This window comes from Triticum aestivum, chromosome 6B, assembly GCF_018294505.1.
Source record: "Triticum aestivum cultivar Chinese Spring chromosome 6B, IWGSC CS RefSeq v2.1, whole genome shotgun sequence".
NCBI classification, from domain to species: domain Eukaryota; kingdom Viridiplantae; phylum Streptophyta; class Magnoliopsida; order Poales; family Poaceae; genus Triticum; species Triticum aestivum.
The window spans coordinates 722,905,606-722,919,012 of NC_057810.1; the positions used below are offsets into that span (position 1 = coordinate 722,905,606).

Here is a 13,407-nt window from a genome sequence, read left to right on the forward strand (position 1 = left end):
ATCCATGACGTGGGTTTCTGGAGGAAGGGCCTCACATGCATGCTTGGTCCAAGCAGCTTAACTAGGGGTCATAGTAGAACTAACTACTATGCAAATCTTGATTAGTGGCCTGGCAAATCTTGATTAACAATTGGTTGAAGTTGTGAATCATCGAGGCCGCGCATGAACTTCCATTATCTACCAAAACATGGCATTAGAAAATGGATATACGAATACAACGGTACAGCAAAAGGGATATACGTGACAGTGCATACACATCTCAACATTTAGAGCCCTGAGACCTGCGTTTTCAGATCTCAGCCACACACAAACGCTCACAGGGAGAGGTAGGGAGAGAGAAGCTCAATCGACACCGATGGAGTCCACGGCGGTGAGCATCGGCAAGTCCGTGCTGAAAGGAGCACCTGGGTGCGCCAAATCCGCCGTCGTGGAGGCGGTGGCCATGGAGCTCGGAGTCCAGCACGACAAGGCCTTCATCACGGACGAGCTGGAGAGGACGCAATCTTTCCTGATGGTGGCACACGACGATGAGCAAGATGACCACGTCAACAAGGTGGTCACGACCTGGGCGAACCAGGTCCGCGACGTCGCCTACGACGTCGAGGATGGCCTCAAGGACATCGTCGTCCGCATCCACGGGCAATCCTGCTGGGGAATCCCTCGCACACTCCTCGACCGGCGCCATGTCGTCGAGCAGATGAAGGAGCTGCGTGCCAAGGTGGAGGACGTGAGCCAGAGGAATGCACGCTACCGCCTCATCGACGGTGCGTCCAAAGCTCCCGACCTCTCATCAACACCGCCGCCGATGATGCCATGCTCGGCGTTGATGAAGCAACAAGACATGTCATGAATCAGCATGAATCAAGACCAGGGATAGATCTCGCCCAGCTGATCGTCAGGGATGACCCGGGCTCGGGCTCGGGCCAAATCCGAGTGATCGGAGTGTGGGGAACAAGTGGCACCGCTGGGCATACCTCCATCATCCTGGAGGCCTATGACAATCCAACCATAAAAGTGAAATTTCCATGCCGCGCGTGGGTCAGAGTGACGCAGCCTTTCCAACCCGAGGACTTTGTCCAAAGTATGGTGGAACAGTTTCAAGAAACTTTTGTAGAGGTGGTTGATTCTCCTTTGGAGCTGGAGCTGGAGGAGGCAAAGACGGGTCGAGAGTTGGCGCGCCAAGACGGCGCGTACCTCAACAACAAGAGGTGCCTCATTGTGCTCACGGACCTATCCACCATGGAAGAGTGGCACCAGATCATGGCTTGCTTCCCCGAAAACAAAATGGGGAGCCAAATCGTAGTGTCCGCGGAGCAAGTTGAAGTTGCAAGCTTGTGTCCAGGCCAGAAAAGTATGGTTTCCAAGCTGAAGAAATTGTCTGCTGAGCAGACCATCTATGCTTTCCACCAGCAGGTACTAGCTAGTTCAATTTTGGAAATAGTTTTTTGTTACTCTTTCATCTTGCTCCAAATCTTGGATATCAAAAGCCGTTAGGATATGTCACCTTTAATACCCTCATTTACTTGTTTTGTTGTCACGCTCATGGTTTTCACTTTCAGTGAGATTTCACTGAAATTCACTGAATTTCATTAATTTCAGTAGGCACTGAAATATTATGTTTCAGTCAAAATATTTCAGCAAATTCAGTAGTACACAGGAAAACAAATATTTTTCAAAATATTTTTTGAAAAATTGTAATATTTAATTAAATTCAAATGAATATTTCGGCCTTTTGGCTGAAATGCAAACTGAAGTAACTGAATTTCAGTGATTTCAGTTGGTGCTGAAATTTTGTTGAAACTGAAATTGAAAACCATGGTCACGCTAGCATTAATATATCCTACTATTATATAGATTAGATGCGTCTCTAGATATTAGCTGGGAGTTTTTTTTCTCTTTTAGACATATCACCAAAAATATGGCCCATTAAACACCTGCGCAAAGCTTAATTATCTTGACGCATCGTGGTCTTGTGGAACATCCCACGCAGATTAATTTGTGTGTTGGACAAGGTTAGCCATGGTCGCCAACTGGGCCGTTGTGGAACTTCTCTTGATGACCCCGGTAACAGCCCCCTCACCAGAGACATATGCAACCTCCAAGATCAGTCACCAACCCTGTATTTCTTGTTGATGCCGCTGCACCTTTCCATTGGAGAGGTTTCCATCTAGTGTAGTACATGGATAATGTTGCGATGGTTTGTTAAATTTGAAATTACAAGAACACTTTTGGCATACCCGTTGCTAATGTGAAATGGATTTCATGTTGTATTTGGTCATGTGAGTGCGATGTTTTTTTCACTATCTTTATATTCTGTTGTGGTACTGCTCAACTTTTGACATGATTCAAGAATAATTTAGGTTCATGGTCGTGTATGTTTTTTTACTAATTCCTCACCCGCTTTCAGAATTTCTTGGCAAAATCAAACATGATGTGAGCAAAACTGACTTGTATAGATGCCATTTGATTTTGATTTACGGTTCATTGTGACATTAATATTGTTGTCTAGCTTAGGATATATATATATATATATATATATATATATATATATATATATATATATGTGTGTGTGTGTGTGTGTGTGTGTGTGTGTGTGTGTGTGTGTGTGTGTGTGTGTGTATCTCTCTGTGTGTGTGTGTGTGTGTGTGTGTGTGTGTGTTGAACTGATGCATATTTTATTTCGAGTGATTTATAGTTGAAAATGTGTCTTTTGTTTGTGTTCAGAGTTTTCAAGACACAACATATTCATCAAAGGCAGCGTCGAGCTTAGTGTTACCCCACACCATTGAGAATGAGATACAAGAAGGCCAATCTTATTCTGAAGATGATGAAATGACAATGATCCAAGAGAGCCTCACACACACCAGTAATGTGCAAGGTCCTCTAGAGGAATTTCGGCTTATTGGGAGGGAGAAAGAAATATCTTATATTATTGAATTGATTCAAGAACACTCTAGCACCCAACAAATTCAGGTCATTGCAGTGTGGGGAAAGGGTGGTGTTGGGAAAAGCACTTTGATCAGTGATATTTACCATAGCCAAGAGGTCAATCAAATGTTTGAAAAACATGCCTATGTCACGGTCTTGCAACCTTTCAAGATTGAGAAGCTCCTTAGCAGCTTAATATTTCAACTAGATGCAAGGAAAATTGCTTCAACGAAAGTTGAAGACTTTACTGGACTGTTGGACCGGTGTTTACAAGAAAAGAGTTGCTTGATTGTTCTTGATGACCTCTCGTCTACCATGGAATGGGATATAATATTGCCATGTTTGCTTGCAATGAATAGTCGAAGCTTGGTCATTCTGATCACCACAAGGCATGAGGATATTGCTAAGCATTGTTGCAAAAACCCAAAGTGCATATGCTTGCTCAATGGTCTAGATGAAAAGGGTGCTTGTGACCTCTTCACAGAAAAGGTACTAAAAGAACACTACCCATATTATTCACTTTCTCAATTGCAAAAATATATAGTTCCCTTTATCTAGATCTTCGAAGGGTCATATTTCAGATTAGCATACTCTAAGCACAACACAACCATCCCCCTTTACAAGAGATAATTCAGAGTGGGTTGCAAGAACGTAAATTCGGCTATCATGTTGTAGGGAAATATATAGGAATCATATACATTCGACATGAACCCAGTCCCGAGTTAGGCCAGGTTAGCATTAGCATCAAGCTGGCAAAATTCCATGACTTCACTACTTCTCTTACCAAATTATATGGGAACAATGTTTTGAAAGAATCATGTAACTATAATGAATACAATTTAATCATTTTTCCATATTTTTGAAACTACGTGCTCTCCAAACAGGTTGATATTTACATGGTGCTAGAAAAGTACTTCTCCTTTTCCCCTTTTATACAAACTGAGCCAAATAACATAATCATCTTTCCAAGAATTACTAAAAAAATTATACATATAGAGAATGGATGGAAACATGTGTTGATGTTCAATTTGGTACAAAGTATGTTTGTGTGATGAACATGATAAGTTATAACTCAACTTGTATTATAATAACAGATAGTGTTTCATATTTCAGTTTTTGTACATACAGAACTATGTCCAAGTTACTCCAATTAAAAAAAATAGATAATGAAAGAAATATTTCTAATTGCATTCCTGATGTTTATTACCAAGTCAATAGCAAACATAGCCTATTGCGTACTAGCCACCCAAACATGCACATGATAGTCAAAAAATAAACTCTGTACACTAGTTTCTATACACCTGACTCATCTTAATTACATAGTGGTCAAGACTAATTATATGTTAAACAATTGCAGGTATTTAAGGATAAAGCCACAGATTTGACTAAGCATTATCCTGAATTGGTTGAACCCGCAAATCTGATCCTAAAGAAGTGCAATGGACTTCCCCTTGCGATACTCACCATAGGTGGATTTTTGGCGGAACAACCAACAAAAACTGTCGGGGAGTGGATGAAACTGGATCGATGTATCAGTCTGGAGATGGAGATGAATCCAAAGTTTGAGGGCGTAGAAACAGTCCTTATGAAAAGTTATGATGGCCTACCCTATTACCTCAAGTCCTGCATCTTGTACTTATCCATCTTCCTTGAAGATCGCACAGTTAGCCGGAGACGTTTGGTGTGCCGATGGGTTGCGGAAGGTTACTCAGAGGATACATCCACAGCCAAAAGATACTTCATGGAACTTCTAGAGAGAAGCATGATATTACCAACTCAGATTTCACTTTGCAGCATACAAGGAGCTGACTCATGTCAAGTACATGATCCGATCCGTGATATCATCATAGAAAAGTCATTGGAGGAAAATCTTGTTTTCAGGCTGGAGGAAGGATGCAACTCAAACAACCAAGGCACATTCCGTCACCTTGCCATAAGCAGTAATTGGGATGGAGACGAAGGTCGGTTTGAGGCCACCATGAAGTTGTCATGTATACGGTCATTGACGGTATTTGGCAAGTGGAGGCCATTTTATATTTCTGACAAGATGAGATTTCTTCATGTGCTGGACCTCGAAGGAACTAAAGATCTAGCGGGTCATCACCTTGAGCACATTGGGAATCATCTTCATCTGAGATACCTTTCTCTAAGAGGGTGTGAAGGAATATATTACCTGCCAGATTCAGTGGGTAACCTGCGACAACTTGAGACACTGGACATCAAATATACAAGAATAACGAGGCTGCCAAGAACCATCGCCAAGCTTAGCAAGCTATGTGAACTGAAAGATGGCAATGAATTCTATATCGGAGAAGAACGGCCATCACTAGCATGTTGTGTACCTTTCGCTTCTTGTTGCGCGATGGTCATACAAGCTTATGCTGTTAAGGTGCCAGTAGGGATCGGGGAACTGAAATCCCTGACCACACTGCGATGTGTGCACCTTGAATGGGAAAATGCCATCATACAAGAGATAGAAGGTCTCACCAACCTCCGCAAGTTAGGAGTGTTCGGCATTGATAGGGGTAATGGCCCGGAGTTTTGTTCAGCCATTTCAGGTCTCGGCCGCCTTGAATCTTTGTCAGTGCGGTCAGAGGTATGGGATTTATGTGACATCTTGAATGGCATGTCCTCACCTCCAGAGAATCTCCAGAGCCTCAAGCTTCTCGGTTGGATGGATGAACTGCCGCAATGGATCAAGGTGCTCCAGAATTTGGTGAAGATTAAGCTAGAATCCACCGAGGTGTCTATAAACGATGAAGACATGCGAATCCTTGGGAACCTACCAAACCTATCCATCCTGTCTTTCAAGGAGAAATCTTTCCAGAGTGCACTGCCTATCACTTTCCATAGTGGCCTTTTCAGAAGCCTCGTGACGCTCGAGCTTGTTTACATGGACGTGGAGGTCGGATCGTTGGAGTTTGAGGCATCATCGATGCCCAAGCTCGAGGTGCTGAATCTGCGACTTATCGATTGTAAAATTGGCTTTTCTGGACTGGAATTTCTCCCAAGCATCAAGGAAGTGCGGCTCTTGGTCGTCGTTACCCCAACACTCATCGCACGAAAGGAAAATATGACCGAAGAAGAAGCAGAAGAGGAGGCAAGACACAGGGAAGACAAAGTCAAGGATGACATGAGGAAGCAGCTCGCCAACAATGAAAACTGCCCCATTATGAACGAACTAAGTCCACCAATTGTTTTCTGAACCTACTATGCTGCAAAGGAGATTCGACCCGCGGGCATATGTCAGCGAGGGGTTTCGACTTGTTGCTTGTTGCCCTACTTGCCAGTGTGTTTCTTTATGTTCCAGTTTGGGCGGCGGTTTCGTCTTATGTTGTGTAGTTTCTGAGTTTTAAGTTCATGTGTATTTGTTCATTTCATTCCTTGAACTGGCCTTGGGCAATAACTTTGTAACTAGACATCACTTCTACTTTGGCTTGCCATTACCTCTGTGTAGTTCTTCTTCGACCATATTTTTCGACAAATGTAATTCATGAACCTCATCAACTTGTTACCATTTGTTCAGAAGAATGCTTCATTATAGATGGTTCTGCCTAGATGATTCCCGAACCTCATCAACTTGGTAGACAATGTAATGTCACTCATGTACTACTGAAACGCCATTAATTTGACATTACAAAAGTTCAGTATGGTAATTGCCACTCAGGTACTACTGAAACACCTGAGTTCAGTATGACATTACAAAAGTTCAGTAAGCTAAGGGTACACATTGTCCTAGCTGGTTCTGCCTAGATGTTCATTGTCAATCAACATTTGTACATGTGTGACATGCATCTGGAATGATTCAGCTCAGCTACCATACACAGATTTCCCGATCGAAAAGAGAATCGACAGAGCACGACTGACCGAACTTGCTGCTCCCCGCTAATTAACTACGCGGAGGTGGTTCTCTCCATGCTGTTGGTCCTCGCGTTCTCCCGCATCTTCTCGACGATGTGCCGGCCCTTCTCCTCCACCTGCCGCCGCTTCTCCTCCAGCTTGTCCCCCATCTTCTTCCCCAGGTCCATCATCCGGCTCCGCCTCCCGCTCTTCCGCTTCGCATCATCTCCAACAGAGCCCGCTGCTGCCGCCACCGCCTGCTGCTGCTGCTGCTGTTCCCCCGCGGGTATGATGGCCCTCAGGGAGGTGTACGGTGGGGATCCCGCCCTGCTCTCCGATGAGTCTGCCTGGAGCTTCTCCGTGACCAGCAGCGGTTTCCTCGGTTCGTCGGCAGCGTCGGGGTGTGAAGGAGAGGCGGTTTCAACCAGGCGAGACTCTGTGTGGGATGCTTCTGCGGAAAGAGGGTCTTCGGTTGACTCGTCAATGGATTTCAGTGATTCCTCACTCCCGGCTGAGGAAGCAGGCAGACTTGGTGCTCTGCTTTTGCTGATGGCATCGTCCTTGGGACCAGCTTCCTCAGGATGGGTTGGTGTGGCGGCTGCGACATGGCTTTTGGCCTCGGTGGGTTCGTGGTTGAGCCAGATATAAGGTCCCTCCTTGCGGGGCACCCAGTCGTCCTTCTCTGCCAGCATCCCTGGAATGGAAATGCATTCACAGTTTGGAAGCACCAAGCTATCACGGAGCGAAACCTGACACAGCATGGTGTGTTTCGCTGTTAGACATGCAAGTCAGCAAAGGAACAACATGTTCAGAGGAAGGTCGTGTTGTTTACCTTGATTCTGTTACCTATAAATGACGCGATGCGACTGTTGGTAATTTTCCTGTCTCCGACGGAAGATTCCAAGTCCCACTCCAGTTCAGGCATAGATGTGAATCCATACCAGAGTTGATCCGACGGAGGGGGCTTCAGATGTATGCGCAAGGTACCTCTAAAGGACGTGATTTTTATCGGTAGAACATCATCATCGTCACTATGCCGTCATGCTGACGGAACTCTCCCGTCATGCCGGATCGGAGTTCGAGGGACGTCATCGAGCTGAACGTGTGCTGAACTCGGAGGTGCCGTGCGTTCATTACTTGATCGGTCGGATCGTGAAGACGTGCGACTACATCAACCGCGTTGTGCTAACGCTTCCGCTTTCGGTCTACGAGGGTACGTGGACAACACTCTCCTCTCTCGTTGCTATGCATCACCATGATCTTGCGTGTGCGTAGGAAATTTTTTGAAATTACTATGTTCCCCAACAAGTACTTTAATCTGTAGCATAAGCAGGGAACTAATATGAATTGTCAATCCCAAAAGGTCGATTTGATGACAATGTATTGTCAATCCCAAGGTCATCATCTCTGATTTTTTTGCATATTCATTTCAGTAATCCATTTGTGTTAACCAAATGGACTGGTTAGAATTTGGATCCGAAGAATCCCAAAAGGAATTGTGAATGTTTTAGTTGAACCAATGCTTTATTAGAATTTCTATTATTTACTTTGTAGGAATTGCAACTCAACTCACTCCATCCATTTTTTTTCTCAACGCATGGACAGTTACCACAAAATATTATATTACCCTACCAAAATAAGTTTTAGTCTAACCGGTGGACAAAGAAACAAACATATATACCTGACCTGAGCATGTAGTTGTATTTGTAGGAGGCACCCTGAAAGAAGAAAACAAAGCGCTCGCATATATCTCTTTCTCGTAAACCAGATTCGTCCACCGATGCATCACAGGTTCACAACCCTGCAGTGCAAACATACACAAAGATTTAGGTAAGCAAACCATGGTGTGAGAAGCCAAACTAAAAAATTAGCCAATGCATAAAGCAGTATGCAGTACAAACAGTAGCAATCTTGGTCGTGAGCACCTACACGTAATAGTTTCCTAACGAATGAAATACATGATTCTTTCTGCTCCCTCTCATATTTATTCTGTATCTAATCTAATGAAATAATTAGGAACAGAGTGGGAGACCTTGGTGATGCTAGCAAACTGCCTGCACGGGACAGATGCGGAGATGAACAAATCTAGAAGAAGGTAAGTGGTGGGGAGGTGGGATGAACAAGGCTGCACCTTGATGGTTACCGCGGTTGCGGCGTGTGTGTCGGAGCTGGATGGAGAAGCAGCTCCATGGCGTACGTGCACCTTGGTGCCTGCCTGCATGAGGAAGAGCATCAGGGGAAGGAAGGGAAGGGAAGAAGCGCAGAACCAAGAGATTGATTGAACTCACCAAGGTCGGACCTTGACGACCAGCTCCATGCCGTCCGTCTCCTCACGAGGCTGGTCCGGTGGGCGGATCTGGCCACCGCCATGGCCTGCTTGCTGGATGTCCCCCACCTGCTGTTGGCCCAGTCCCCACGCCGAGTACTTTCCGACGACAGGCGGCGACCGACGACGAACGACGACGATGAACGAAGCTTGCTGAGACAACGCACCGTAGCAAACTCGCCACCAAATATGCACATACAAACTAGCACCCTTATCCCTTGTCAAGGCACGTACTAGTGCTAGTTGGTATAAATAGCCAAAGCTAGGTAGCTATCGATCAGCTTGATCGATTCTAGCCGGCAACACAAACGTACAATTTGATAGCCAAAGGCTTGTCTCGAGCCTTGTTTACTTTATTGATCAACTCACGGTACGTTAGATTACACAAGGGGCTGGTCCATATATAGTCCATATATATATACTAGGCTAACCTAGCTACGTACATGACCGAGTTGGCCAGGAATACTAATCCTAGTTGGACTAGGAATCCTACCAAAACACCACGTACACATGCCGTGTACTACTAATTCGTGTTTAAGTCTAACACCTGTCCTCTCCTCTCCTCTCCTCTCGTGGTGGCGGGGGGAGGGGAGGAGGGAGCCATCTGGCCACCACCATGGCCTGCCTGTTGTAGGTTCCATGGCCGGGCGTCAAGGGTTTCCGGAGCTATGGCTGGTACTGGTCGCCATGGCCTTGGCCTGCGTGTGTGAGGAAGAGGGAGAGGAAGGAAATCAAATCGCAGCAGCAAGGTAAAAAGTGAAGATGAGAAGGCCATGGAAGAAGGAGGAGGAGGAGGAGAGGGATCTGGTGCTGCACCTGCTTCCGCCTGCGGCTCGGTGGCCATGCTAGCTGGGGTTTCAGACTCCATGCCGCCGTGGATCTTGGGGCTGCCTCACCTTCTCGCTCAATCTGCGGATGGGAGACAAGGTGAGGGGCGCGGGAGAGGATGGAGCGGCGGCGTCGGGGTAGAGGGAGACGAGGCCACTGGCGGCGGGGTTGGGGCAGAGGAGAGTAGGATTGGGGAATCGTCGGGTTGGGGTGGGGGGGGGGGGAGGAAGAGTGGAGTGTGTGCGCGGCTGTCGGGTGGATTTTCTTAGCGTGGGTGATAGTAGCGCGTTTTGCAAACCAGGCGCTACAGCTATGTCTTTAGCAGTAGCGCTGGGTTGGTCACCCATACTGCTACTATGTCTTAACCCGGGGGTGTGGTGTGGTACACTTACTAGTAGCGCTGCCAAAAAAACCCACGCTGCTGCTAAGTAATATCAGCAGCGCGTTTTGTACCAAGCGCTACTGGTATTTACCAGTAGCGTAGGGTCCCAAACAAGCGCTACTCGTAAAGTTCTGTGTATAAGCATTTTTCTAGTAGTGCTTTGTTGTGATGTTCACATAGTTGTGACAATATGCATGCTATATAATGTGTTCACATAGCCTGTGTGGTGTTGGCTCATTTGGGGGATCAATGTTGATTAGTGGGGCTGCCATAATCTGTACTGCAACGAGTAGTGTTCAAGTGTAGTCCATGCTATTGTATTTGGAAACAAAGATCATGCCTTATTTTCTGATTTTGTGTACACTAAAATAATATATCACAACATAGTTACATTTTGGCGTGAGAGGTATTTACTATGGATGATGCTCATGCATTCTTTGCCTCCTGCTTTTGCCTTTTCTGCCAACATCTCTTCTCCTTTTCTTGTTTATTTTATTGATTTTATGTATTTATCACAGTATCAGGTGATGAAACCCTTAAACAATCTTAGGACACCTTCTGACACAGTGCTGTTATCTTGTGAATGAGAAGTCATATTTTTCCTGATGGTACTACATGTACACATTGTGCTCGTTGCTGCATATGGTTGGTCCATGATGAGATTTCTGATTAGCTCCAAAAAGCTCTTGCTCTTTTTGCATATTCCCTGGAACAATTTCACTTGCTTCAAGATCATTTCTTTATGCTTTCTAGTTATTTCCGTAACAAGTTACCGTTGTCATCTTCCAGCCTCTAAAAATATGTTAAATCTTACTTTTCAGGAACTTCGTGTTGGATCAAATGATCGTGCTGCAGCAGGCGATGAAGGGATGTTTGGGGGATTTTTCAGCGAGTGTGGAGCTGGTGCACTAAGCCTATCACTACTGGGCACCCAACGAGTCCCTTCATGTTCTTGGATGTATAGTGTGTGTGAAGTAACATTTTGGTGCATGTATAGTTAACATGCTGGTACATATTTGGTGATGTAGGAAACTGTAGTTGAACTACAACAAGCATGTACATGCATGCTGGTCGAGATGTTTATTGGTTAGCTGTAGCAAACACTAGCTATAGCTTATTTTTGGACAAACTTGATGGCTGGTGATTTGCATCTGATGTATGCATGTGATGATTGATATCTAGAGATATCTATATTAATTATGAAATGTTATTTTGGGTCAGAATTATGGCTCCTATTTGAAATATTCTAGTTGTGGATTCAAATTCAAATTGCAAATTGGAATTATGGCACATATGAATCTGGTGTTTCCCTACGGTATAATTCAAATTTGGTAGGGACATAGCTCTAGGGAAAGTGTATGATGATGTGACATTGCAAAAGGGTCCCATGATCTTTCCCTAGAGCTGGCTATAGGTGAAACAAACTTTACACGTTGGATGCATCAGCCGTGTGAAATTCTTTCCCTAGGGCTTGTGCCCCTAGGTAAAGAACTAGCCCTAGGGCTGGTTAGATGCACCCTAGGGAAAGGAGTCTTTCCCGTCTAGACTTTACCTAGGGCAAACCCAAGGTAAAGTCTTTACCTATGGTTTTCCCTATTTCACCTAGGGTATATGGCCATAGGTAAAATCGCAGTTTCTAGTAGTGGCATCTGGACGATGCATGCATCCATTTTATTAATTGTTCACACAAGACCTTACAAAGTAATACAACAGTAAGACTAAAGCCACCGTCTAGAAAACATCTGTCGTTACTCCTATCCAATTGATGAATGGGTGCTGATAGTCTGGGCCTAATACACAACAGACCTCGCAGCCAAACCTACCATCTAAGACCTGAGGTCCCATCCAGGACGCTTGCCGGGTATGGGGCACCCCCCCGGTCCGGCGCACTCCTCAACTAGGACGCCTGCCAGGTATGAGGCCGCCGCAGCCACCTGCCACCAATCCATCTTCGGAACTGTACTACTGCATCTACATTGCCCGGTCTAGCTGCCGTCGACGCCACCACGACGCCAGACCGCGTCACCCTCCTGCGCAAGTCCATCTGCGCGCATTGGATGCCGATTCACCACAACGCCATGCCGCCGAGATCCGCAGCCATCAATCAGTGAGATGACGCACCACTCCATCAAAGAATCCGTCCTCTGTTCCCTCGATCACGTGTGTACCTCCAAGAATGAAGCCCCGAAGGGGTAACGACAATAGAGCGCCGCCGTCATCCGATCATCCGATCTAGGGTTCCCCCCGGAGGTAGCAGAGAGTGGCCTTGAGCTTCTCCACGGCAATGCCTTCAAGAAGGGAACAATGCAGATAGCGCCGCCACCGCCGGCCTTGACAATAGCCGAAAGCAAGTTTTCACCCAGATCTGTTCGAAGGAATCCAACTCCCGTGCACGGCCGCCGCCACACCGGGATAAGCAATCGCCGCCGCCGGCACCTCCACGATGCCTAGAGGCTGCGAGACTTGCCGCCACCACGCCTATGCCACTGGCCACCGCTGCCAACACCAACCCCACCATCCAGCGGATCTGGGCAGGGATCCCAGATCCATCCCCCACCACCCACCACCACAGAGGGGAGGAGGCGGCTCTAGCGAGGGACGCCGGGAGGGGGAGGAGGAGCCGAGGCAGGGCCAGCCCGACGCCCGACACCACCAGGTAGATGGGAACGCCCCGCGGAGTACCCAACTGCGTGCGGAAGAGAGCCGCCCCGCCGCCGCCAACGCCACATGGCCTTTGGCCGGCGACGCCCCAGGCGGCGGCGAGGGAGGGGGTTGAGGCGAAGGGGGCGGCGCTAGGGTTCCTCCCGGGGGCGCCCGCGGGAGTGCCTCGGGGAGGGGAGCGGACGTATAGAAAATCTGCAGTACACGTTCCATTTGCGAGTAGCAAATTTATATTAGCAGGACCAGAAGCATAAACACACGCTCCTATCCTTATCCTTGTCCTCGGCCACAAATTTAGAACCAGACATATGCTGGTAGTTGAAAGAAATCATAGGAAAATTATGTTATGCGTCCATTAATAATTAAAATCAAGCTAGTCTTTGCATTGCAAGGCCTGGTGTTTCCGAGCTGCTATCTGTCGTCGACGCCACCACGACCTGAG

General features: G+C 46.5%; 1 protein-coding gene, 1 long non-coding RNA gene, 1 other non-coding gene and 1 pseudogene across 3 annotated transcripts; 2 read left to right on the forward strand and 2 right to left on the reverse strand.

The window, feature by feature from the left end:
* The first annotated feature begins 355 nt into the window (after positions 1-355).
* Positions 356-6,386, forward strand: LOC123140042 (disease resistance protein Pik-2-like; annotated as a pseudogene).
* Positions 6,387-6,422: 36 nt separating this feature from the next.
* Positions 6,423-7,800, reverse strand: LOC123140043 (uncharacterized). Its single transcript, XM_044559773.1, has 2 exons — positions 7,601-7,800; positions 6,423-7,517 (listed from the first exon to the last, which is right to left on the reverse strand). The coding sequence occupies exons 1-2, from the start codon at positions 7,691-7,693 to the stop codon at positions 6,822-6,824; spliced, it is 789 nt and encodes a 262-aa protein (XP_044415708.1). The 5' UTR covers positions 7,694-7,800; the 3' UTR covers positions 6,423-6,821.
* Positions 7,801-7,965: 165 nt separating this feature from the next.
* LOC123140044 (uncharacterized) lies at positions 7,966-9,463 on the reverse strand. Its single transcript, XR_006469750.1, has 3 exons — positions 9,057-9,463; positions 8,900-8,983; positions 7,966-8,569 (listed from the first exon to the last, which is right to left on the reverse strand). It is a non-coding gene; the product is annotated as an uncharacterized lncRNA (long non-coding RNA).
* A 1,357-nt stretch (positions 9,464-10,820) lies between these two features.
* On the forward strand, positions 10,821-10,917 carry LOC123140423 (small nucleolar RNA snoR31/Z110/Z27). The gene has a single exon (XR_006469987.1). It is a non-coding gene; the product is annotated as a small nucleolar RNA snoR31/Z110/Z27 (small nucleolar RNA).
* Positions 10,918-13,407: the final 2,490 nt, after the last annotated feature.

Excerpts from the sequence above, each read along its gene's own strand:
- LOC123140043 (XM_044559773.1), bottom strand. The coding sequence starts at position 7,693 with ATGCCTGAACTGGAGTGGGACTTGGAATCTTCCGTCGGAGACAGGAAA. Across the intron at positions 7,518-7,600 it reads TTATAGGTAACAGAATCAAG|GTTTCGCTCCGTGATAGCTT; the intron begins GTAAACAACACG and ends ATGCTGTGTCAG.